Genomic DNA, 23,956 nt, shown 5'->3' with positions numbered 1-23,956 from the left:
AGGCAGTAGCCCGCTCGCCCGTAGTTTCTATTCCCAACACGGAGCGCTTTGCAGTCTCCAGTCTCCACCTCCTGATCCTCGAATCCACTCAGGAAGTAGCAGCCACCTTACTCCCATTGTGCAGGTTCTCGCCTGCAAAACTGAGGTCGGGGGACTGGGAAAAACCTCAAAGGAGAGCGGAGTCGGGGCTGTGTATGTGGGGAGAAAACCCCTGGTATTCCGCCCAGGACACTCACGCCGCCCCTTCGGGACTCGGGAGACCTCGTCAGCCCAGTCTGCCGCGACTAGGCCGCGGCTAGGCGGGCCACGCAGGTCTCCGCCCCCGCGCGAGCGCTGCCTACGTACCAAAAGCCAAGGCCGCGCGGGCCATCCCGCGTGCGACCCCGTAGAGCCTGGAGGCGGGAAGCGGGCGGGCCGGCGGAGCTCGCCTCGGCACGCCTATTGGCTGGAACCGACGCCCATCCGGGCCCCGAGGCCCGACAATTGGCCGGCGGGGGCGGAGTTTGCGGAGCCCCAATGAATGCGGGAGCCGGAAGCAGGAAGTGAGTTTGCGATCGGAGCAGCTACTGCAGGTGAGACACGGCTCCCGGGTTTCGGGGTCACAATGTGTCATCCTCGGGGGACAGGGCGAATCTGGACCGAGAGCAAGATAACATTCCCATTCTGCCCCCCCCAATCCAGTACCCCCTCTAAAGTCGTGGCGGTCCCGAGGCTGAGGAAGGCTCCGGGCAGCAAAGGGTTAACACCCCTTTCAGAACCCGGGGGATTGTACTATTGGGGCGGAGCTTTGGGAGTGGCGGGGAATGCTGGAAACACTTTCGAGGTGGAGAGAACCGTGTGGAGAATGCCCTGGATTGGGAGACGCCCCGGTTCCCAAGGGGGCTGTGAGACCTTCGTGATTTGCTTGGTCTCACTGAACGGGTCAGCCTCTCTGTAAAGTGAGTTTTCTTCCAGCTCTGAACTTTGTGGCTCTAGCTGCCCTGGCTGAGCACAGGGAAAGGGCAGGAGCCGTTGCAAACGTAGAGGCATGAGAGTGACACAGATCCCGGGAGCAGAGAGAGAGGAAAAGAGCCCAAGGAAAACCGTTTACTGCTGTGGGTACATTCCGTCCCATGTGACCTCATCAATTTGCACACCCACTTGGTAAGGCTGGGGTTGTTTATCACCCCCATTTTACAGAGGCGGAAACTGAGGCACAGAAGAGTGAAACAATTGATTTGCTTTTAGAAGCCTGGGGCTGAGTCAGGTTTGGAACCTGGGTCTTCCAGCTGGTAGCCTGGGACCCTGTCCTTGTGGGCACAGTGTGAATGGAATTGTAGAACCTGCAGGAACATTCTGAAGAGGAAGCTAAAAGGTCAGAGAAGGAGGTGGGGAGCCAGGAGGGGCCTGGGCAGGGATTCTAGAGGTGCAGATCTCTGCTTCTGACCCTTCCCTTGTGTTATTAGGCAAAGCTCCTTGCCCCTCTGGGCCTCAGTTTCCGCATCTGTAAGACTAGGTAGTTGGAGTCAATCTTTAAGGTTGAAGGGTCACAGGCCAAATATGACTTAACAATGTATTTTGTAATCACCTCGGGTGAGTCACCTAACCTTCTCTGAGCCTCAATTACCACATCTGGTGAATGGGTCCAATGGTAGTCCCTTCCTTATAGGCCTTTGGGAGGATTAAATGAGATCATGAGAGTACAGAGCCAGGTGTGTGCAGTTGGTGTGGGGTGAATGATGGCTGTGACGATGGTGATGGTTCCCAGCAGGGCCCATGGCGGACACCCAGTACATCCTGCCCAATGACATCGGCGTGTCTAGCCTGGACTGCCGCGAGGCCTTCCGCCTGCTGTCGCCCACAGAGCGCCTCTATGCCCACCACCTGTCACGGGCTGCCTGGTATGGAGGCCTGGCTGTGCTGTTGCAGACGTCCCCTGAGGCCCCCTACATCTATGCCCTGCTCAGCCGCCTCTTCCGTGCCCAGGACCCCGACCAGCTGCGCCAGCATGCCCTGGCTGAGGGCCTTACCGAGGAGGAGTACCAGGTCAGTTCTCTGAGGCCCGCCTGCCTTTCTCAAGTGGTTTCTGGGTGCGAGGGACCAGGAGGCAGGGGTACAAAGTTCTTTCTCTCTTTGGATTAAACTCCAAATGACAAGTACTGGAACCTGCCCTCCTGGAGCCTCAGTCTTCCCATCTGCAAAATATTCTTGAGAGTAGTCTGTATCTCTTCGGGTTGTGGTGACCCAGCTCCAAGATAAATGGCGGCTGCCATGATCATAGCAAGGGCTGTGAGTAAAGGAAGTGGCTGTGGAGATTCAGGGATGGTAGAGGAATGAGCGCCAGGTAGGAATCAGGAGGTCTGCCTTCTAGACTAGGTCTTCCTTTACCATGTTGTGTGTTCCTGGCTAGAATATTCTGCCCGGCCCCTGGTTTTTGTCTGGGGGTGTGTTGGCCAAGTAATACATGAATGAATTCTTAATGCATTGCAGCGGTGCAGAAAGACGTAAAACAAAACACAAAAATCACTCATTCTCAGTGCCTTTCTCAGAGGTAGCCACTGAGGATGGTGGGGTAAACAACCTTTTCAACCCTGTCTGTATTACGTACCTCCACACGTAATACAGATGTGCACATGTATCAGTTTCTCATTTTCTCTTTTACATAAATGAGGTCACACACTCTATGTTCTTATGAGTCTTGCTTTTTTCACAGAACACCATGTCTTGGAGAACTTCCGTGGAATACATATAAGTCCACCTTATTCGTTTTTATTGACTGTGAAGCATTCCAAAGCAGTGTACACTATAATCAATTTAATCTTTTCTTTATTGCTAGACATTCAGTTGTTCCCAGTCCTTCTCACAAACAGTACCACAGTGAGCATACTTGTGCACATATGTGAGTAGTATCTATTTCTAGAATTGCGGGGTCAAAGGCTCTGTACATTTACTCTTAATTGGTGGTGTTAAATATTCTAAAAAGCTTCACCAAGAATGTATGAGAATCTAGCCCGTTTTTCTATATGAAAAATAAAGGGATTGGATTGCTTATCTCGGAGCCGAGGCCCAGGCTGTTTCTTCTAACTTATTTGAACTTTGTGTAATCACATCCTGTCTCTGGGCCTTGATTTACTGATTAAGAGTTAAAAGCTGGGGAAGTACTTATAAATGGACAAGTGCTACCCAAGTATTGCTATTTTCAGTAGGATTCTTTTGTTCGTAAGTAGCAGAAATCCACCTTAAATTGACTCGAATGAAAAAGAAAATCATGACTTCTGGTTTCTAGCCCGGCACGTGTGGAGCCTAGAAGTCACCAGTCTATCCTAACAACAAGTAAAACTTGAACAATCAAAAATTCTTCTCAGATTCTTAAGAGAAGTGAAATCACAGGGCAAATTGTTGTCCCCCAAATTAGAGAGAGACAGGCAGGTACAGAGTATCACAACCTACCAGAGCAAAAATTCACCAGCAGAAGCCTCCACTGGAGCCAGCGCTGGGCTAGGAAAACCTGAACTGTGATTGATGAATCACTGTAGACTCAGCGTAGACAACTCTGAGTTTTAAAAATTCCAGGGGATCCCCATGCTTTGGGGACTTTTCCCTCTAGGAGCTTGACCTGGTTCTCACAATGAATTTCAGAGATAAAGCCCCTCTTGCTTCCGGCAGGAGGAGGAGAAAAGGAACCGTTTTTGAAATGCTCTAGGACATTCTGTTCTTCTCAACATGGTTGGCTCTCAGGAGAAGATATTTAACTAGAACCTAATATGCCAGGGTTTTATCTGAACCGAACTGGAACCTGGCTGACCTATGGGAGGGAAAGAATCAACTCCAGCGCCCTCAAGCCATATTGTGAGTAAAGGAAGCAGCTGGGACATGGGACCGAGAAGTACGCACAAAGTTCTCAGTCCAGGCACAGGCTCACTAAAAGACTGAGACCTAATCATGGGACTGTAGAACCTTCCTCTGCCCCCACACCTCACCACCACATTGCTAATGGCCTATTTATAGCAGTTCCTTTAGCCAGTACATCACGTCTGGCCATCAGGATGAAAATTATGAAACATACTAACTTGCAAAAAACATGATTTAAAGAGACAGAGCAAACATCAGAACCAGACTCAGATAAGGCAGGAATGTTGGACTTACCAGACCTGGAATTAAAACAACTGTGATTAATATGTTAAGGGCTCTAATGGATAAAGTAGACAATAGCTGGGCAATGTAAGCAGAGAGATGGAAATTCTAAGAACAAAAATGCTAGAAGTTGGAAACTAACAGAAATGAAGAATGCCTTTGCTGGGTTTATTAGTAGACTTGACACAGCTGAAGAAAGAATCTCTGGGCTTGAGGATATCTCAACAGAAACCTCCAAAACTGAAAAGCAAAGAGAAAAAAGACAAACCCCAAACAACAAAAAACAAACCCAGAACTGAAAATCCAAGAACTGCGGGACAACTGCAAGAAGTGTAACATATACGTAATGGGAAAAACAGAAAGAAAAGAAAGAGAGAAAGAAACAGAAGAAATATCTGAAACTGTAATGACTGAGAGTTTCCCCTCAATTAGTGTCAGACACCAAACCACAGATCCAAGCAGGATATTAAGTGCAAAACCCCTCACACACCTAGGCATATCATTTTCAAACTATAAGAAATCAAAGCTAAAGAAAAAATCCTGATAGAAACTAAAGGAAAACTACTTGCCTATACAGGAGCAAAGATAAGAATTATATCCAACTTCTGAGAAACCATGCAAGCAGGGAGAGAGCGAGTTGAAATATTTCAATGTTGAGAGAAAAAGCCAACCACCTAGAATTCTGTACCTGCGAAGTTATCCTTCAAAACTGAAGGAGAAATAAAGACTTTCTTGGATAAACAAAAATTGAAGAAATGTATTGCTGGTAGATCTGCTTTGCAGGAAATGTTAAAAGAAGTTCTTTAGAAAGAAGGAAAATGATATAGGTTGGAGATGTAGGAAGAGCATTGAAGAAGGAATAAGTGAAGGTAAAGTTAAAATTTATTTTTATGATTCTTAATCGAAGAGATAATAGTTCAAAATAATAGCAACAATGTGTTCAATTATATGTGTATATAAATAATAAAACATGTTTATGTGTGAGACAAATGGCAGCAATGACTTAGAGGAGGGGAGGCAGGAATTAGGATTATTTTGTTACTATAGGTGTTCGCACTACCCATGAAGCAGTGTAGTGTTATTTGAAAGTGGACTTGGGTTAGTTGTAAATGTATATTGCAAACTAGGGCAACCACTAAAAAAGTAAAAAAGGAAGTACAACTAGTATGCTAAGAAGGGAGAGAAAACAGCATCGTATAAAAAGCTATTAAAAACCACAAAAGGCAGAAAAGGAATGAAAGACAAAAATAGAAACAGGAAGGGGGAGGTAGACAGGGTAAAGGGGGTCAAATATGTGGTGACAGAAAGAAATCTAACTATGGGAGGTGAATACACAGTGTAAATATACGTATGCCTCCCTGTTAACGTGTACAGCTGAAACTGGATTTCGTTAACCAGTGTCACCATAAAACAAATAAATATATTCAAAATAAATAATAAAAAAATAGAAACAAAGAACACGAACAACAAATAGAAAACAGTAACAAACATGGTAGGTATTAATCCAATCATTAGTAATCAGTTTGAATGTCAGGTGTCTAAATGTGCTATTTAAAAGACAGATTGTCAGAGCGTATCAAAAACCAAGACCCAACTGTTGTCGTCTACAGGAAACCCACTTTAAATATAAAGACACGTAGAGATTTAAAGGGATAGAAAAAGATATTCCATATCAACAACTAACCAAAAGAAAGTGGGAGTAGCTATATTAATTTTGGAAAGAGCAAACTTAAGAACCCGGAAAGTTATCAAAGACAATGAGGAGTGTTACATAACGATAAAAGGGTCAGTTCTCCAAGAAGACGTAACAGTCTTTAACGTGTATGTGTCTAACAACGGAGCATCAGAATATGTGGGGTAAAAACTGGTGAAACTACAAGGAAAAAGAGATGAATCCACAATTATAGTTTGAGAATTTAACACTCCTCTATCAGAAATATACAAATCCAGCAGGCAGAAAATCAGGAAGGACATAGTTGAACTCAACACCATCAATCGACTACATGTAGTAGACATCTATAGACTAATTCATCCAACAACAACAGAACACACATTCTTCTCAAGCTCATGTGGGACGTTCACCGGGATAGACCACATACTGGGCCATAAAATACATCTTAACAAATTTAAAAGAATAGAAATAATAAAATGTCTGCTCTCAGAATAAAATGGAATTAAACTGGAAATCAATAACAAAACTGGAAAATCCAAAAATACTTAAAGATTAAACAACACATTTCTGCACATGGGTCAAAGAAGAAATCTCAAAGAAAGTCAAAATAATTCAAACTAAATGAAAGTGAAAACACAATTTATCAAAATCTGGGATGCAGTGAAAGCAGTGCTCAGAGGCAAATTTACAGCATTGAATGCATATAAGAAAAGAATTAAGATCTAAAAATCAGTAATCTAAGTTTCCACTTTAGTAAACAAGAAAAATGAAGGCAAATTACATCCAAAGTAAGCAGAAGAAATAATAAAAATTAGAGCAGACCAATAAAATTGAAAACAGGAAATCAATAGAAAAAAATCGGTGAAATCAAGAGCTGATTCTTTGGAAAGATAAAATAAAATTGATATCTTAGTCTTTGGGGGACTGCTATAACAAAATTACACAGAATGAGTGGCTTATAAGTGACAGAAATTTATTTCTCAGAGTTCTAGAGGCTGGCAGTCCAAGTTCAGGCTGGGTAATGATGAAAGCCCTCTCTGGGGTTGCAGACTGCTGACTTCTCGCTGTGTCCTCACATGGTGGAATGAGCAAGTTAGCTGTCTGGGATTTCTTTTATAGGACACTACTTCCAGTGATGAGGACTCTGCCTCATGACCTAATCACTTCCCAAGGGCCCCACCTTCTAATATCGTCACTTTGGGAGTTAAGTTTCAACATATAAATTTGAGGGGTTGGGACACAAGCTTTCAGGCAATAACAATTGATAAACTTCTAGTTAGTCAAGGAAAAAAGGGAGAGGTTACAAGCTACTAATATCAGAAATGAAAGAAGGGACATTGCTACAGATCCCATGGACATTAAAGCAACTGAATTAATAACTTTCCCAAACAGAAAACCCCAAGTTCATATGTGTTCACTGATGAATTCTACTAAACATTTAAGGACAATATTATACAATTCTCTATAATCTCTTCCAGAAGAGAGAAGCAGAGGGAATACTTCCTAACTCATTCTATGAGGCCAGCATTACCCTAATATCAAAACCAGACAAAGACATTACAGGAAAACTACAGACCAATCTCTCTCATGAACATAGATGCAAAAATCCTCAATAAAATATTAGCAAATCTAATTCAACACTATATAAAAAGAATTATACACCATGACCAAGTAGAATTTATGCTGGATTTGCAAATCTGGTTCAACATTTGAAAATAAACAAATACATCTAATCCATTGCATAAACAAGCTAAAGAAGAAAAATCACATGATCATATCAGTAGGTGCAGGAAAAGCATGTGACAAAATCCAATACCCATTCATGACAAAAACTCTCAGTAAACTAGGGATAGAGGGGAACTTCTTCAACTTAATAAAGACTATAATAGTGACAAACTCAAAGCTTTTCCACTAAGATCAGGAACAAAGCAAGGATGATCCCTCTCACCACTGCTTTTCAACATTGTATTGGAAATCCTAGCTAATGCAATGTGAGAAAAGGAAATAAAGTTACCAGATTGAGAAAGAAAACCATCTTTGTTGCAGATAACATGTTCATCTATGTAGAAAATTTGAAAGAATTGACAAAAGACTCCTGGAACCCCATAGACTCCTGTAACAAGCAATTATAGCAAGGTTACAAGATACAGAGTTAATATACAAAAGTCAGTTACCTTCTTGTGTACCAGCAATGAACAAGTAGAATTTGAAATTTAAACACAATACCATTTACAATACACAAAAAAGTAGAATACTTAGATATAAATTCAACAAAATATATACAAGACTTACATGAGGAAAACTGTAAAAGTCTGATGAAACATATCAAAGAACTAAATAAATGTAGAGATATTCCATGTCCATGGATAGGAAGACTCAATATTGTCAAGATGTCAATTCTTCCCTACTTGATCTATAGAATCAATGCAATCCTAATAAAAAAAAAAACCAAACCAGCAAGTTATTTTGTAGGTATCAACAAACTGATTATAAAGTTTTTATGGAAAAGCAAAAGACTCAGAAGAGCCAACACAAGCGAAGGAGAAGAACAAAGTTGGAAGACTGGCACCACTCGATTTTAATACTTATTATAAAGCTACAGTAATCAAGTCATTGTGGTATTGGCAAAAGAACAGACAAGTAAATCAACGGAATAGAATGGAAAGCCCAAAATAGACCCCATAAATATAGTCAACTGATCTTTGACAAAGGAGCAAAGGGAATACAATGGAGCAAAAAAATATATATATATAGTTTTTTAAGCAAATGATGTTGGAACAACTAGACATCCACATGCAAAAAAAAAAATGAATTTAGACATAGATTTTTACATTCACAAAAATTTATTCAAAATGGATCACGGACTTATATGTTAAGGCAAAACTATAAAACTCCTAGTAAGATAACACGGGAGAGAATAGATGACCTTGGGTATGGAGATGGCTTTTTAGATACACCACAGAGTATGATCCATGAAAGAAATAAGTGGTAAACTGGGCTTCATTAAAATTAAACATTTCTGCTCTGTGAAAGACACTGTCAAGAAAATGAAAATGACATTTGGGAAAAAATATTTGCAAAATATATGCTTCACAAAAGACCATTACTCCAAATATATGGAGAACTCTTAAAACTCAACAATAAGCAAACAAAAGACCTTAAATTATACTTCACCAAAGAAGATATACAGATGGCAAATAAGCATATGAAAAGATGCTGCACATCAGATATCATTAGGGAATTACAAATTTAAAAAATAATGAGATACCTCTACACACCCATTGGATTATTCAACATCCAAAACACTGACAACACCAAATGTTGGCAAGGATGTGGAGCAACAGGAACTCTCATGCACTTCTGGTGGGAATGCAAAATGGTACAGCCACTGCGGAAAAGAGTTTGGCGGCTCTTCACAAAACTAAACATACTTTACCACACAATCCAGCAATCGTGCTCCTTGGTGTTTACCAAGGTGAAAACTTATGTCCACGCGAAAACCTGCACATGGATGTTTTAGGAACTATATTTATAACTGCAAAAACCTAGAAGCAACCAAAATGTTATTCAGTAGCTGAATCAATCAACTGTGGTCCATCCAGACAATGGAATATTATTATTCAGTGCTTAAAAGAAATGAGCTATCAATCCACGATAAGACAAGGAGGAACCTTAGATGCATGTTACTCAACGAAAGAAAATCTGAAAAGGCTACCTGCTGTATGATTCCAACTACATGATATTTTGGAAAAGGCAAAACTTTGGTGACAGTAAGAAGATCAGTGATTGCCAGGCATTGTGGGGAGGGAAGACAGAGCACGGATGATTTTTAGGGCAGTGATACAGAGCAATGTATTACACGTAATGGTGGATATGTCATACATCTGTCCAAACTCATAGAACGTACACCATCAAGAGTGAACCCTCATGTAATTATGGACTTTGGGTAAAAATGTATTAGTGTGGGTTCATCAGTTGTAACAGATGTACCACTCTAGTGGGGGATGTTGATGATGGGGGAGGCTGTGTGTGTGCGTGGAAGAAGGGGATACGTGGGAAATCTCTGCACCTGCTGCTCAATTTTGCTGTGAACCTAAAACTGCTCTAAAAAATAAAGTCTATTTTTTAAAAAGAGAGTCGTTGACTCACATAATTGAAAAGTCCAGAGCTAGGGGAGGCTTCAGGGACAGCTAGATTCAGGGGCTCAGTGATACCGTTGTGATGCAGCCTTCACCTCTCAGCGTTGCCTTCTTCCCGGACTCCAGTAGGGAGCTCCGGGGGCTCCAGGCTTGATGATCCCTACTACAGAACAGAGGCTCTTTGCACCTGGGAAATTGCCTGGATAGGGGGGGCTCTTACTGGCCAGCTTGAGCCCTTGGCCACCCCTGCAATGGGGGAAGGAAGATCCCCCGTCCCTAAAGGAAGATGTGAGGTTTTGTTGCTGGAGAGAGACTAGATTTGGGATCAGCAAAAGCCATAAAGCAGATGACCAAGACTCCTCCAGCCCTAACATCTGATGCCTCTGGTGCCAGCTGCCTGCCATGTTGGGGGCAGAGGACAGGCTTCCTGCAGAAGGAGGTGGTGTTTGAACTGGGCCTTAAAGGTCCTATGGCATGGCTGCAGGTGGCTAACAGCATGCTGGGCATGGTGGGAACAAAGGTGGATGAGCGCTCGGGTATATTAGGGAGCCACTGAGAAGACCAGTTTGGCGGGACAGTGGGTGTGTGAAGATCGGTCTGTGAAAGTACGTCAGGGTCAGATGGGGGCCTCCTGAGGGCAAGGAGGCTGTGCCTCTAGGAGTCTGATGCCCACCTCCCCCCAGGCGTTCCTGGTCTACGCCGCGGGGGTCTACTCCAACATGGGCAATTACAAGTCCTTCGGCGACACCAAGTTTGTTCCCAACCTGCCCAAGGTAAGCTGGGCGAGGGCTGGAGAAGGTTGGGGAATTTGGGGCTGGTGGGGTGGGAGTGGGGCCCTAAGCGGAGGCCTGACCCTGTCACTGCCATGCTGTGTGACCTTGGGTTGGCCACCCAGCTTGCTGGGTATAGCTTCCTCCTAACTGCTGATTCAAGGAGCAGACAGGGGGAGTCACCGGGCATAGTGGAGAAGCCTGGGCACAGGGAGTTCCTCCCTGGGACCTTGGGGCTCTGGCCTATCTGGGCCCGAGGGGCTCCCAGCCCTTACTGTGCACATGAACTGCCTGGCAGTCTTGTTGAAATGCAGCTTCTGACCGAAAGGTCTGCAGTGGGGCCCGAGATTCAGTATTTCTCAGGCAACGCCAGTGCTGCTGGTCCATCAGCTGCTCTTGGAGCCAGAAGTTCTTAGATGGTGGAAGAGGAGCTCGGGGTGGCTGCGGAGGCTCCAGAAGGCAGGTTTGGGTGGTACGGCTGGGCCAATGGCCTCCCTTCCCCTGCAGGAGAAGCTGGAACGTGTGATCCTGGGGAGTAAGGCTGCCCAGGAGCACCCAGAAGAAGTCAGGGGCCTCTGGCAGACCTGTGGGGAGCTCATGTTCTCTCTGGAGCCGAGGCTTCGACACCTCGGGCTGGGGAAGGAGGTGAGGCCCTCAACCACATGGGAAGCAGGTTGGATGGAATGCTCTCTGCGATCCTGGGATGCTGTGTGCAGAACGGGGGATGGAGAGAGGAACTGAGAGCTGGAGGGAGCAGAGGAGGGAAGGAGGAGAAAGGCGGAGACCCAGGCTTCCTGCCTAGAAGCTGTGTGGGGTGAGCCCCATGGCAAGCCCGAGGGTTGGGCAGACCTGTGAGAGGCTGCAGCAGAGCAGCAAGAAGGCTGGAGATGGGACTCTGTTGTTTGTGTTATAATTTTCTCCTCTGGGAATAGATGGAGGGGGCCAGGGTGGGGCTGCTGAGAGGAGGTGCAGGAAGCCCGGCCGGGGCTGGATAGTGCGCTGGGAAGGCATTCATCAGCCACCGCTGCAGCCTCCGACCTCAGCAACTCCTCCTTCCATCTGCCCCCTCCCCCAACAGGGCGTCACCACCTATTTTTCTGGGGATTGTACCATGGAAGATGCCAAACTGGCCCAAGACTTTCTGGACTCACAGGTTTGGGGAACTCGGGGCAGTGGTTCATTGGGTCCCCTTGCCACTGGCCCCTATTCCTGGGCCTCGGCGTGGGCCCAGGACACAGACAAAGACACAGTCCTTGGGGTGGAGAAGACTCGGGCTCCTTGTCTAAGTGTCGGTCTGGCTGGAATGAAGACACCTTGCCCCGCCCCAGGCCAAAGGGCCTTCGGACAGCCTCAGGGAAGGTGAAGGCAGGACATCAGAGCCCCTGGGGTGGGCATTCACCTCCCAGCCCAGCAGCTGTGTGACCAGTTTCCCTGTCTGTGAAATGGGGCCTGCCTCATGTCGCCCTGGGCTAGCTGAGGTCATGTGGTGCCTGGCATAGCTGACGCTGTGCTTAGTAAAAGTTAGTGCTCAAGTGTACTGAGCAGAGCTGGAGGGTCTGCCCTGTCCTGCCCACCCACTCTGTCCTCCCCCAGCTGACTCAGGCAGGTCCCCCGGAGGCCCCAGTCCACTTTGCCTCTGCGTCACCTGGTGTGATCTGCTTTTCCTCCCCCTCCCCCACAGCCATTTCTAGACTTACTCTCCCCCAACCCCTGCCCTGGTCTTTTCCAGAACATCAGTGCCTATAACACACGACTCTTCAAGGAGGTCGGCCAGGACGGGAAGCTCCACTACGAGGTGCGGCTGGCTTCCGTGCGGGGCACAGGTGGGTTCCTTTCTACATACGTGAGGATGGAGAACTTACTAAATTCTGCTTCCCAAATATCTCTACCCTCAGGGTAAAGCCACATCCATCTCTGAGGGCTCCATTGTTCATACCTCTTTGGTTACAAGTGAAGGAATCTATTTTTAATTTTCTTAAACCTAAACTGGACTTTGTAGCCTTGAGTAATTAAGAAGCCCAGAGTAAGAAGTCTTCAGGCACAGCTGGATCCAGCTGCTCAGCAGTTTTTCTCTCCATCTCTTAGCTGGGCTCTCTGACTTCATCCACAGCCGGCTGCTCCCACACGGGGCCTGATAGACACCAGCTTGGCCATTTCAGCAGAAGGAGGGGCCCCTTCTCCCAGCAGTTTCTTCATAAGGTCTGGGAGTGGCTCTAGTTTCTGTGTTTTGGATCCTGTATTTATCTGTGAACCAATCCCTGTGGTTAAGGGCCAGGTCTGTGATTGGCCAGATCTGGTCTCAAGCCTACCTCGGAGTCGGGCATTGAGGTCAGCCCCTCCCACCACCTGAACTGGTGGTGGTAGTGGCAGGGGATTCTCAAAGGAAAATTGGGGTCTGTTTCTGGGTTAGGGGTCTCTTCCTGGGGTCGGGGGAAATGGATGCAGTATAGACAGAAATGTCTGGGCCCCTATGAGAACCTTTGCAACCTAGCCCTCCCTTCCCTACAACTTCCCAGCCTCACATCCCTCACAGTCTCCGTGCCCCAGCCATGCTCAGCAGCTTTCAATCCCCTGAAAACCCCACGTTCTCACACACCCTCTCCAGGCCTTGCACAGTCTGTTCCCGCTTCCCGCCTAGAAGATCCTCCCTCCCCTACGGATGTTCGCCTGATGACACCTCCTTACCCTTTAGGCCATGCTTGGACATCATCACCCTCTCCGGGACCTTTCCCTGTCTTCCCATAACTGAGTCGGGGCCCTTCTCCTTTCCCATCAGCACAGCCAGTAATTCCCCAGTTATTTTTCTGTTTCCTCTGCTTGACCACAAGCCCCTCGAGCGGACAGACTGTGTGTTTCATTGCCCATTATCTCCCCAGTGGCTCGCACCTGGGTGATGCTCAGATACTCGGTGTACGAATAAATGAAGACGGGTGGGGAACTGCACTCCTGGTGGAGGGAACAGCATGAACCAAAGCAGAGTGGTGGGAAAGGTTAGGAATTAGCAAGTAGTTTGATTTGACGAGGGAAAAGGATATTGGGTTCAAGGGAATGGGAGCAGATCACACCAGCTGGACCCGTCCTCATAGTGGTTAAGAGTGTGGCTTTAGAGTCAGGCCCCCTGATTGCATCAGTTATCTATTGCTGTGTAACAAACATCTCCCAAATTTAGTGATATAAACCCACCTTTACATGCTCATGGACACCGTGAGCCAGGAACTTGGACAGGGCATGGCAGGAACAGCTCACCTCTGGTTGATGATGGCTGAGGCCCCGGTTAGGAAGACTTGGAGACTGAGGCTGACTTGACAGCTGGGGGCCGGAATCATCTTCAGCTTCCTTACTCACACATTTATGCTAGCTGACTGTCGGCGGGGACCTCAGCTGGGGCTGTCAACCAAAACGCCTCATATGGCTTCTTCATACTGCTCGCAGTGGCTAGGCTCCAAGAGCGAGCAGTCCGAGAGAGCCAGGCAGAAGCTGTGTCGCCTTTCATGACCTAAGCTCAGCAGTCGCATGTGTCACTTCTGCTGTAGTCACAAGCCTGCCTTCCTTCAAGAGGAGGAAATACAGCCCCTACATCCTGATGGGAGAAGTCACACTGGGAGATGGGAGATACTGCGGCCATTTTTTTTTCTTCTTGACATAATTTAGAAGCAACAAGCAAAATACAACAGTGTGCCGGCATCCCATTGCTTCTGTAACACATCACCACAAATTAGTGGCATGAAACAACACAAATTTATTCTGTTACAGTGCTGGAGGCCCAAAGTCTGAATCAAAACTCCGGTTTCCTTCTGGAGCCTTCGGGAAAAATCTGTTTGCTCTTTCAGCTTCTTGAGGCTGCGTGTGATCTTCGGCTCACGGCCCTTCCTCACATCTCCCCAACTTCTTCCTCTTATCTGCTTCCCATTCACCCTCTTGTCATCTCATATGGACCGTTGTCATTACATTTAGGGTATGGCTATCTTTTAAAAATACAGTCGGCCATGCTGAGTTTGAATCCTGCTCTGCTACTTGCTGCCTGGGTAACCTTAGATAACTTCCTTAAGCTCTCGGTGTTTCTTCATCTATAAAGTGGAGATAATTCTTTCCTTCCCCGCCCCCCCAGATCGATGAGAGGCTTAAATGAGTTGCCCAAGGTAAAGCACTTAGACTAGTTCATGTTACATAATATGTATATTTTTGAAAGTGAGAGTTTATACTAATGTCTGTAGGCCGTGGGCAGCCACAGACGTGCTTGGAGTAAGAGCGTCACAGTGAGGAGCCTGCAGGGGTTTCTTATATTGGCCTTTTCCCCGAGTGACCCCTTTTCCCTCAGAGCCTGCTCTGGATTCTGAGATGACTTCCAAGCTGAAGAGCTACGAATTCCAAGGGAGCCATTTCCAGGTGACCCGGGGGGACTACGCACCCATCCTCCAGAAGGTGGTGGAGCACCTGGAGAAAGCCAAGGTAGGGCTGGGGGGGTCGACGCCTGTAGGCTCCAGACCCCTCGGCAACACAGCGGGTTAAGGGGGTGGCCAGGTGGCCCGAGGCTGACCAGCCCTTGCTCACCCTCAGACCTATGCAGCCAACAGCCATCAGGAGCAGATGCTGGCCCAGTACATAGAAAGCTTCACGCAGGGCTCCATCGAGGCCCACAAGAGGGGCTCCCGCTTCTGGATCCAGGACAAAGGCCCCATCGTGGAGAGGTGAGGGGCCCAGCCTTCACCCCACCCCACCCCTCCTTCTCACCCCTCTTCCATCTTTGCCCTTTTCTCCCTCAGTTACATCGGGTTCATCGAGAGCTACCGAGACCCCTTTGGTTCCCGTGGAGAATTTGAAGGTAACTTCTGAGAGGCGGGGGGGTCAGAGCGGGAACCCTTTCCCCATGTCCCCTTAGGGCTCTCCCCTTCCCCCTTGGCAATATAATGACGATGACAACTGCCAACCGTGATGACGTACCACGTACTGGGCACTTCTGTTAGCTCATCTGACACCATTATCCTGTGAGGATTTCTGTCTTCACTTTACAGATGTGGGAACCGAGGCACAGAAGATAGGTGGCCGAGCCCAGGCCCCTTGGCTTTGAGCCACTTTGCTGTGCTACCCCTGGTGTCTGGGCACAGGCTCTGTCCATTCCAAGCCTCGCTTTGCCACTCCCTGGCTATGTGACCTTGGGCCAGTTAATCCCACCTCTGAGCATGAGTCACTCCCTTTTGCATGTCAGGAAGTGAGATATTATATACAGACTACTCAACACAATGCCAAGCACATAAAAGTGCTGGGTGAATGGGAGCATAGTTAATTATGACTGTGAACTTGACTCGGCTGCTGTCATCCCAAGGCAGATGGCAGGCTGCCTCAGCCTCTATGCCCACACCCCCACGGGAGCCACCTGTGCAAGGCCGGGCATCCAGCCCGAGGATTTAGACTTGTCTCTGCCAAGCCCCTGGATGTAGAATCTGGAGCATCCAGCTGCCAGAAATCAGAGAGATTAGCCTGGGAAGAGAAAGAAAAACCCCAACAGCCCGTGGGGGGCCTGGATCTGAGCCCATAGAGTCAGGCCCAGGGACAAGGCATAAGGGGGCAGGTGGCCTAGGGTCCTGAGGGGAAGACAGGTGTGCACACCTGCAGCTTTCCTGCGCGGGTCTGATCTGCCAGGCTTGTTCTGAGGGCTGAGACCTAAGGGTCTCCCCAGGACACTCGATCTCAAAAGCCATAACTCATGGTGGTTATTAGAAAGTTATTTACGTTCGTGGCCCAAATTTTTTTAAATACAGGAAAAAAATCAGCTGTGATTGCACCCACCCCAAGATTAAAATTTTGAATATACTTTTTGCCTTTTGTTTACCATAGAGAGCTTATAAATGTTCAAAAACATATACATGTGTGTGTACCTTAAAAACCCATGTTTGTTGTTAAGTCATTAGAACAGTACAGAAGCATGTTAGATAAAATGTGAAATCCCTCCTTCACTACCTTCTCCTGTGTCACCCTTCTCCAAAGGTCACAACCATTTACAGTTGAGTACAGGTCGTGCCTGACCTTTGTCTAAGCATTTACACACACACACACACACACACACACACTACTCTTAATTCATCCAGGAAGTGAGATTATACTCTACATATTGTTCTGTCATTTGCTTTTTTCACTTAATGCTGTATCTCGGATATCTTTTCATACCAGTACATATAGACCTGCCGCCTTCTTTTTAGTAGCTGCATAGTATTCACAATATATCACAAATAACTTCCCATGCCGTTGGATGCTGTACTATGTCTAACAGTTGCATGGCGTGCCAGCTTATAGCTGCCCCCTAATTTATTTAATCAATCCCTAATTGTTGGACATTTTCCTTCTTTTCAATTTTAATCATCCTGCCCTCCTGGCCTGGTGTGACGATCCCACCGGACAGAGTGGATCCAGACAGGGAAGCTTTGCCATGTCCCTTGGCCAGGCCAACCCGTTCTTCTCAAGGGCCTGACCACGCAGTAGTCTAAGCCAGGCCTTTCTGAGGTGTGGTACATTTGGGAGGAAGGGTTCCCTGCTAAGCAGCAAGAGGTCTCTGCTCACAGGACTCTTCAGTACCTTTAATATACAGATGTAGTTAGGAACCTCTAAGAGCTTGGAGATAGAGCATACGGCATTGCCCAAAGTTATCTGATCAGGGAGCTCTTTCTTTATGAAGCCTGGTGCAGAAAACCCGTTCTATGGGGTGCATTTCAGAAACACTGCTTTGAGCCAGGAAACGTAACAGGCTCAGCCCCAGCCCTCCTGTTCAGCACTGCCACACAAGCCAGATGCTGTAGCCACGCGGGAGAGGTCACACTTCGTCCAGAAGAACACCTTTCTTTGTTCATATAGTCCCTTCCACTGGGACTCTGATCCTTTCCCCACCACTCCCTATGTACTCCTCGCAAACTCCTTTAAGATTCATCTCATATGGATCAGTGAAGCCTTCTCTCCACAACCCACTCACCTCAAAGTGACCTCCGTGAAGGCAGGGCCAGGCCTGGGGCACTGCTGTCCCCAGTATGGGTCATCATACACAGCAGACATTCACTATATGCCTGAGGACTGGAGGGGTACAGGGGTCGAGTGGGGTGTGAGGTCCCACCTGAACTCTGCCAACCCACAGACCCCTCTCTCCCCCACAGGCTTCGTGGCCATGGTGAACAAGGCCATGAGTGCCAAGTTTGAGCGGCTGGTGGCAAGTGCAGAGCAGCTGCTGAAGGAGCTGCCCTGGCCCCCGGCCTTCGAGAAGGACAAGTTCCTCACCCCTGACTTCACCTCCCTGGATGTTCTCACCTTCGCTGGTTCCGGTATCCCTGCTGGCATCAACATCCCCAACTGTGAGCGTCCTCAGGCCCGGCCCCTCGGCCCCTCGAGCATGACAGTATCCCCCAGTCCTCCAGGAACCTCCATTAGTGTCGCCCCCTCCTCCTCCACATGCTCACCTGGCCATGAATTGCCCTGCTCGATCCGCCATCCCCGCCCATCGCTCTCGTCTGTAACCCTTGACCTTTGCCCTTCTCCCTTGTCCCTTCCCTGCTTTCTCCAGATGACGACCTGAGGCAAACAGAAGGCTTTAAGAATGTGTCTCTGGGGAACGTGCTGGCTGTGGCCTACGCCACGCAGCGGGAGAAGCTCACCTTCCTGGAGGAGGACGACAAGGTGGGCACTGGCAGCCCGAGGGTCAGGGCTGGGCCTGGCCTGACATCACCCGATAGTAGGCAGGCAGACAGCCCAGTGCAGGGGAGGAGAAAGAGCTCGGCTTTAGTCCTGGCTCTGCCACTTCTCGGCCATGCGACCTTGTGACTTTGGAGCCTGTTTCCTCACCTGTCAAAACGGGGAGGCAGCCCCCTCCTCCCAGGTTGTTGCTGAGTGTGGAGCCTGGCGTGGAGTCAGCCCTTACCGCACCTGTGCGTCATGATGGGCTTTCGGCTGGGCACAAGGGCCATTGGCAGGCTGTGTGGCCGTGGCGGGACATTGGTCAGCATGGGTGGTATCTGCTTGTCTTGGCAGGACCTGTATATCCGCTGGAAGGGGCCCTCCTTCGATGTCCAGGTAGGGCTGCACGAGTTGCTGGGCCACGGCAGCGGCAAGCTCTTCGTGCAGGTAAGAACGTGGCTGGCAGACCCCCAGCCCCCGGGCCTGCAGCTCGCCCCTCCTGTGACCAGCCCTTCCCAGGGGTGAAGGTGCCCCAGACTTTGCCCTCAGTGTCTCTCCCTCCCCAAAGATGTCCCAGGAGCTCCAAGGATTGACTGGGACCTTCAGGACAGTTCAGCTGAGGTCTCCCCAGTACAGAGTCTCCTGCACAGGAGGAATTGCTTGGGTCATGCCAAGGAAGCCTGTCCTGAGGGTGTGACTCAGGCAGCCCTGGGGACAAAGAGGCTAGGAGGGGGCAGGCTCTGGATGCTCCCAGTCCTGAGGCTGAGGCACTGTCTGTCTTTGTCCTGCTGTTCCTGGAGCCTGTACCTTTCCAGGTGTTGTAGGGGGCTGCTTCTCCCCAGAGCAGCCCCTTCCTGCCAGCTGGCTAGAGTAGCTGGAGCCCCCTCGACACCCACTGAGGGAATTTGAAAAAGACAGACAGCTTATCTTGCAGGCTGAGAAGAGCCCATTAATAACCCTCAGCACAGAGCTGCACAGACAAGATGACCAGAAGCAGGCGGGACATCACAGTGTGGGGTTCTGGGTGCAGCCTGCTCCCCATCGGGTGGGGCCGCCCCATGAATGGCACAGGAAGGGCTGAAGCCGGGCCCGGGAATCAGGAGGGTTCAGAGAGCAGGTGGTGAGGGCAGCAGTCTGGTGTCAGGCCTTGTCCAGGCTTTGACGTCCCAGGGAAGTAGGGACAAATGTGGCCACTTTGTGGCCTTGGATAAGTCAGTCCTCACTGAGCCTCATTGGCCCATCTGTAAAATGGGGTTCCTGACTCCTACTGTGTGGGCTGGTGTGAGGAATAAAAAGCAAAACCCTGGGGCTTGTGTGGCACACAGGAGACCCTCAGCGAATGCGTGTTCTTGTTAAGGGATCGATGCTCTGATTCCGCTTTGGGGCTCTTAGTCCCTGAGCCTCACTTTGCTCCTCTGGGAAGCGGGATAATTATGGAACTTTCTTTGGAGGATGATTGTGAGGATTAAATGGATAATACGTAAAAGACACTGGGCACATGCATAGTGCTGCGAGGGTGATGCTCGTTTGAGGAAGAGAAACGTGCCGGGGCCTCTGCCGGCTTGGGGAGAAGACCTACCCACTGAGACATCTCCGACGAGTCTGGGGATAGTGGGTCTGGGTCGTCCCGTGCCTTTGGGCAAGCCCTGCCCTTCTCGGGCCCTCGGAGTGGCTCTCTACACAGCGGGGCAGCGGCTCTGGTTCTACCACCTCCCCTGGGCTCTTGAGAGAGCCACTGGGGACATAGGACTCAGATTTGGAGGCAGCCAGTATGTCAGTGGACCTGCTGCGGCTGCCGCCTGCTCACTGCTCCCTGGTCACCTTTCTGAGCCACTCGTCAGGCCCTTGGGTCCCAGGGCTGAAGCCCTGGACCTGGGAAGGAGTACCTTCCCCTCTCCTGTCCCATGGCAATGACCCTTCTTTTGCAGGATGAGAAAGGAGCATTCAACTTTGACCAGGAGACAGTGATCAACCCTGAGACAGGGGAGCAGGTGAGGCCGGCTTCGGTGGAGCCCCAGGAGGCCAAGAGGGTGGACACGGGTAGGGTGGCAGCTGCCCCTAAGCCTGCTTCCTGGGCCTCCCCTCCCAGATTCAGAGCTGGTACCGGAGCGGGGAGACCTGGGACAGCAAGTTCAGCACAATCGCCTCCAGCTACGAAGAGTGCCGAGCCGAGAGCGTGGGCCTCTACCTATGCCTCCACCCCCAAGTGCTGGAGTACGAGCAGCAGGCGTGGGGACAGGCCTCCTCTGTGGGTGGAGGGGTGTCAGCAGGGAGGGCAGGGCCCAGGTAGCCTTGGACCACCCCTGCCACCTTGCGCTCCCTCCCCCAGGATCTTTGGCTTCGAGGGGAGTGATGCAGAAGACGTGATCTACGTGAACTGGCTCAACATGGTTCGGGCTGGGCTGCTTGCTCTGGAATTCTACACCCCCGAGGCCTCCAACTGGAGACAGGTGGGGGCTGGGAGGAGTCCTCAGGAGTCAGGGAGCCTGAAGTGAGGGCCAGGATCAGGATTCTGGGTACAGGAATGGGACAGCCATGCCTATGAGGCACATGAACTGGGTTTAATCTCAGACTCCACTGCATATGGGGACAAGTCACATCACTATTGTGATACTCAGTGTCTCAGCCTGTGAAATGGGAGCAATAATGTCCCTGCCCACTTCTGAGGGCAAATTGAATGAGAGGACTTTACTACAACTCTTAATAGCTGACTTATAGGATTTACTCTGTACCATGCACAGTTGTAAGCACTTTACATGAATAAACTCATTCGTCCCGAGTGTCAACCCCAGGAGGTAGATACTATCATTACCCTCATTTTGGAGATGAGGGAATTGAGGCACAAAGAGATAAGCTTGCTGGTAAGTAAAAGAGCCAGGATTCAAATCCAGGCAGTCTGCCTCCAGAGCCGTGAGGCTAGACTGCTCGGTTATAAGATAAACTTTGGAAATAGGGTAAGCGATAGAAATGTTTTTGAAAAGTCAAGCATGTTTTAAGGATGCAATATTATGTCATCAAAAAAACCACAAAACTTTAGAGTCAGGAAGCTTGGGTCTGAGTCCTTTACCAGCTGTATGACCCTGAGCAAGTCACTTTACCTCTCTGGGCCTCTGTTTTGTCATTTGTAAACTGGGAAAAATGATGCCTTCTTTGTTCCTCTGTTGAATGCAGACAAGATTGTGGAGGAGAAAGGGCTTGGGGTCCTAGTGGTGAGGGACACTTGGGGGTAACTGCTGTCATCAGGGCAGGGTTTGGAGCAGCAGAGGTCCTGGCCAGATATGGCCTCCTTGTCCTCCAGGGCAGCCTGCTCTCCCTTATAAACATAGGAACAAGGAAGCAATGGAGGGGAGAGGAACAGGCAGAAAAGGGGAGAATAAAACGGTAAGAACAATTGACAGTGACCACGTACTACATATGTATATATATATACATCGGGCTTCAAACCAAGTACTCGATGTATCTTATCTCAGGGCTGCAAATGACTCCTTTCTCCCTGGCTCCGGCAGGCCCACATGCAGGCCCGGTTTGTGATCCTGAGGGTCCTGCTGGAGGCTGGCGAGGGCCTCGTTACCGTTACTCCCACCACAGGCTCTGATGGGCGCCCGGATGCCCGGGTCCGCCTCGATCACAGCAAGATCCGGTCCGTGGGCAAGCCCGCCCTGGAGCGGTTTCTACGGAGACTCCAGGTAAGTGGAGGCCTCTCACCTCGGAAGACCCCTCCAACCTCACCCTATCTCTCCGTCCTGTAACACTGCCTCAGAGCCTCTTCATTCATTCATTCCTTCAGTCAGCAAGTCTGTCTACCGAGTGTTAGTTACCATGTGCCAGTAACTGAGAATAAGCTGTGATCAGTTTCTTATATTGTAGTGACAGAAGGTTGACAATAGACGTGTAAACAATAAGTGAATGAGATAATTCCAGGTCATGACAAGAACCCCTCTCGCCACTCCTTCCCCCATCCCCGAGAACTGGCAGAAGTAAGGATCAGACCCACAGAATGTTAGGTGTTTGGAAGAGAATCAAATAGGATCCCCGGAAACAAACTATATAATCACCAAAACTCAAAATGGGCAGGTTGAAGAGCTTTTATTTTATTTTAGTTTTAATCAATTTATTTTTATGGTGACATAGGTTAATGAAATCCAATAAGTTTCAGGTGTACAATTTAACAGTAAGGCATATATATTGCATTGTGTTTGAACAGGTTTTAGATCTAGCTGCAGATAAAAGGAATTATACAGCATGTAGCACAGAGAAACAGAGAACATTTAATTTAAAAGAGAGGTTAGGAGACATGGAGGATCTTGTGAAAAGGTCTAATGTACATAAACTGAAGTTCCAAGAAGAAAGGAGAGAAAAAAGGAAGGAGGGGAAATATTCCATGAGATAATGGCTGAGAATTTCTTAGAACTGATTAAAGACCCAATTCATAAATCCACCAAGTTTAAGAATTCAGGGGAGAGAGGGAAACAGGTAGGAAGTCAGAGGAAAATCACAAATATAAGAACCTCCACAAATGAACTGAAATACAAATATAGGGAAGACCAAAAGCCAAAAGCTGATTATTTGAAAAAGCGAATAAAATTGACAGACCTCTGACAAGATTTGTCAAGAAAAAGAGTGAAGGCACATATAAGAGTAGAAATTTAAAAGAGTACATACTACAAATATGGCAGAAATTTATGGCCATAAAACCTACAACATAGATAAAATTGACAAATTCCTAGAAAAAGATAACTTATTAAAATCGACTCATGCATAGTAGCTTGAATAGTCCGATAGCCATTATAGAAATTAAATCAGTTGTCTGAAGTCATCTACAAAAAATTCTAAGCCCACAGTTTTATAGGTGAATCGTACCAAATATTTAGGTAACAGATGGCATCGATTTTACTTAAACTCTTCCAGATAATGGAGAGAAAATGTTCTGCACCTCATTTTATGATGCCAGTTTGACCTTGACATCAAAATTAAAGATAGTTCAAGAAAGGAAAATGTAAATGTTAAAATTCTAAAAAAAAAATTTTAGCAGACCAAATCTGGAAAATACTAACGAGTTTATCCCCAAAATGCAAGGTTTATTTAACATTAGAAAATATATTTATGAAAATCATATCGATTAAAGGAGAAAAACCATGATCATCTCAACAGATTTAGAGAAAACCCTCAAAAATCACTTATTTCCATTTATGATGAAAACTCTTAGAAAACTCAAAGTTGAAAAGAATTTTCTTAACTGTTAAAGAAAATTTAACTTGTGCTTCCCTGACTACTAATGAAGAAATGAAAATATTCTCAAGAAATGAAAATATGATAAATGTCATCTGTTCAAAACACCAAAACATTCCCATTAAAATCAGGAAGAAGAGAAAAATGCTGTTCTGCTTCTGATTAACAATGCACTGAAGGTCCTTAGCTTTTGGAAGGAAACAAGAAAAATGAAAGAAAAGTTTAGGCATTAAAGAGGAAGAAACAAAACTTATTGTTTTGCAGGTGATAGTACTGTCTACATAGGCAAGCCAAAAAGATCTACAAGATATTGAAAATCATAAAAGAATTCAGCGAGGTTGAATAAAGAACCAAGAGAGTTTTTCATGGAACTCGACAAG

At 47.6% G+C, this 23,956-nt stretch overlaps 1 protein-coding gene across 9 annotated transcripts in view; it reads left to right on the top strand.

The window, feature by feature from the left end:
* DPP3 (dipeptidyl peptidase 3) overlaps nucleotides 1-23,956 on the top strand; it is a 27,463-nt gene continuing 3,507 nt past the window's right edge. Inside the window, exons 1-17 of one of the 9 annotated variants that reach the window (XM_006911056.3) lie at nucleotides 456-572; nucleotides 955-1,143; nucleotides 1,748-2,025; nucleotides 10,608-10,697; nucleotides 11,202-11,339; nucleotides 11,773-11,847; nucleotides 12,424-12,517; nucleotides 15,013-15,143; nucleotides 15,252-15,382; nucleotides 15,458-15,516; nucleotides 17,834-18,028; nucleotides 18,238-18,350; nucleotides 18,702-18,794; nucleotides 20,276-20,338; nucleotides 20,437-20,561; nucleotides 20,677-20,797; nucleotides 21,854-22,033. In XM_006911056.3, the coding sequence (XP_006911118.1) occupies nucleotides 1,756-2,025; nucleotides 10,608-10,697; nucleotides 11,202-11,339; nucleotides 11,773-11,847; nucleotides 12,424-12,517; nucleotides 15,013-15,143; nucleotides 15,252-15,382; nucleotides 15,458-15,516; nucleotides 17,834-18,028; nucleotides 18,238-18,350; nucleotides 18,702-18,794; nucleotides 20,276-20,338; nucleotides 20,437-20,561; nucleotides 20,677-20,797; nucleotides 21,854-22,033 (1,878 nt within the window). In that variant the 5' untranslated portion in view covers nucleotides 456-572; nucleotides 955-1,143; nucleotides 1,748-1,755. Of the gene's footprint in view, nucleotides 573-603; nucleotides 1,144-1,227; nucleotides 1,355-1,747; nucleotides 2,026-10,607; nucleotides 10,698-11,201; nucleotides 11,340-11,772; nucleotides 11,848-12,423; nucleotides 12,518-15,012; nucleotides 15,144-15,251; nucleotides 15,383-15,457; nucleotides 15,517-17,833; nucleotides 18,029-18,237; nucleotides 18,351-18,701; nucleotides 18,795-20,275; nucleotides 20,339-20,436; nucleotides 20,562-20,676; nucleotides 20,798-21,853; nucleotides 22,034-23,956 lie in introns of those variants that run through there. The other 8 variants (XM_015588814.2, XM_015588816.2, XM_006911054.2 and 5 more) reach the window with 8 other exon arrangements.

This window comes from Pteropus alecto, unplaced genomic scaffold (genome assembly GCF_000325575.1).
Source record: "Pteropus alecto unplaced genomic scaffold, ASM32557v1 scaffold43, whole genome shotgun sequence".
NCBI classification, from domain to species: Eukaryota; Metazoa; Chordata; class Mammalia; order Chiroptera; family Pteropodidae; genus Pteropus; species Pteropus alecto.
The sequence above is the reverse complement of the archived record's forward strand: the minus strand, read 5'-3'. Positions and strand labels throughout refer to the sequence as shown.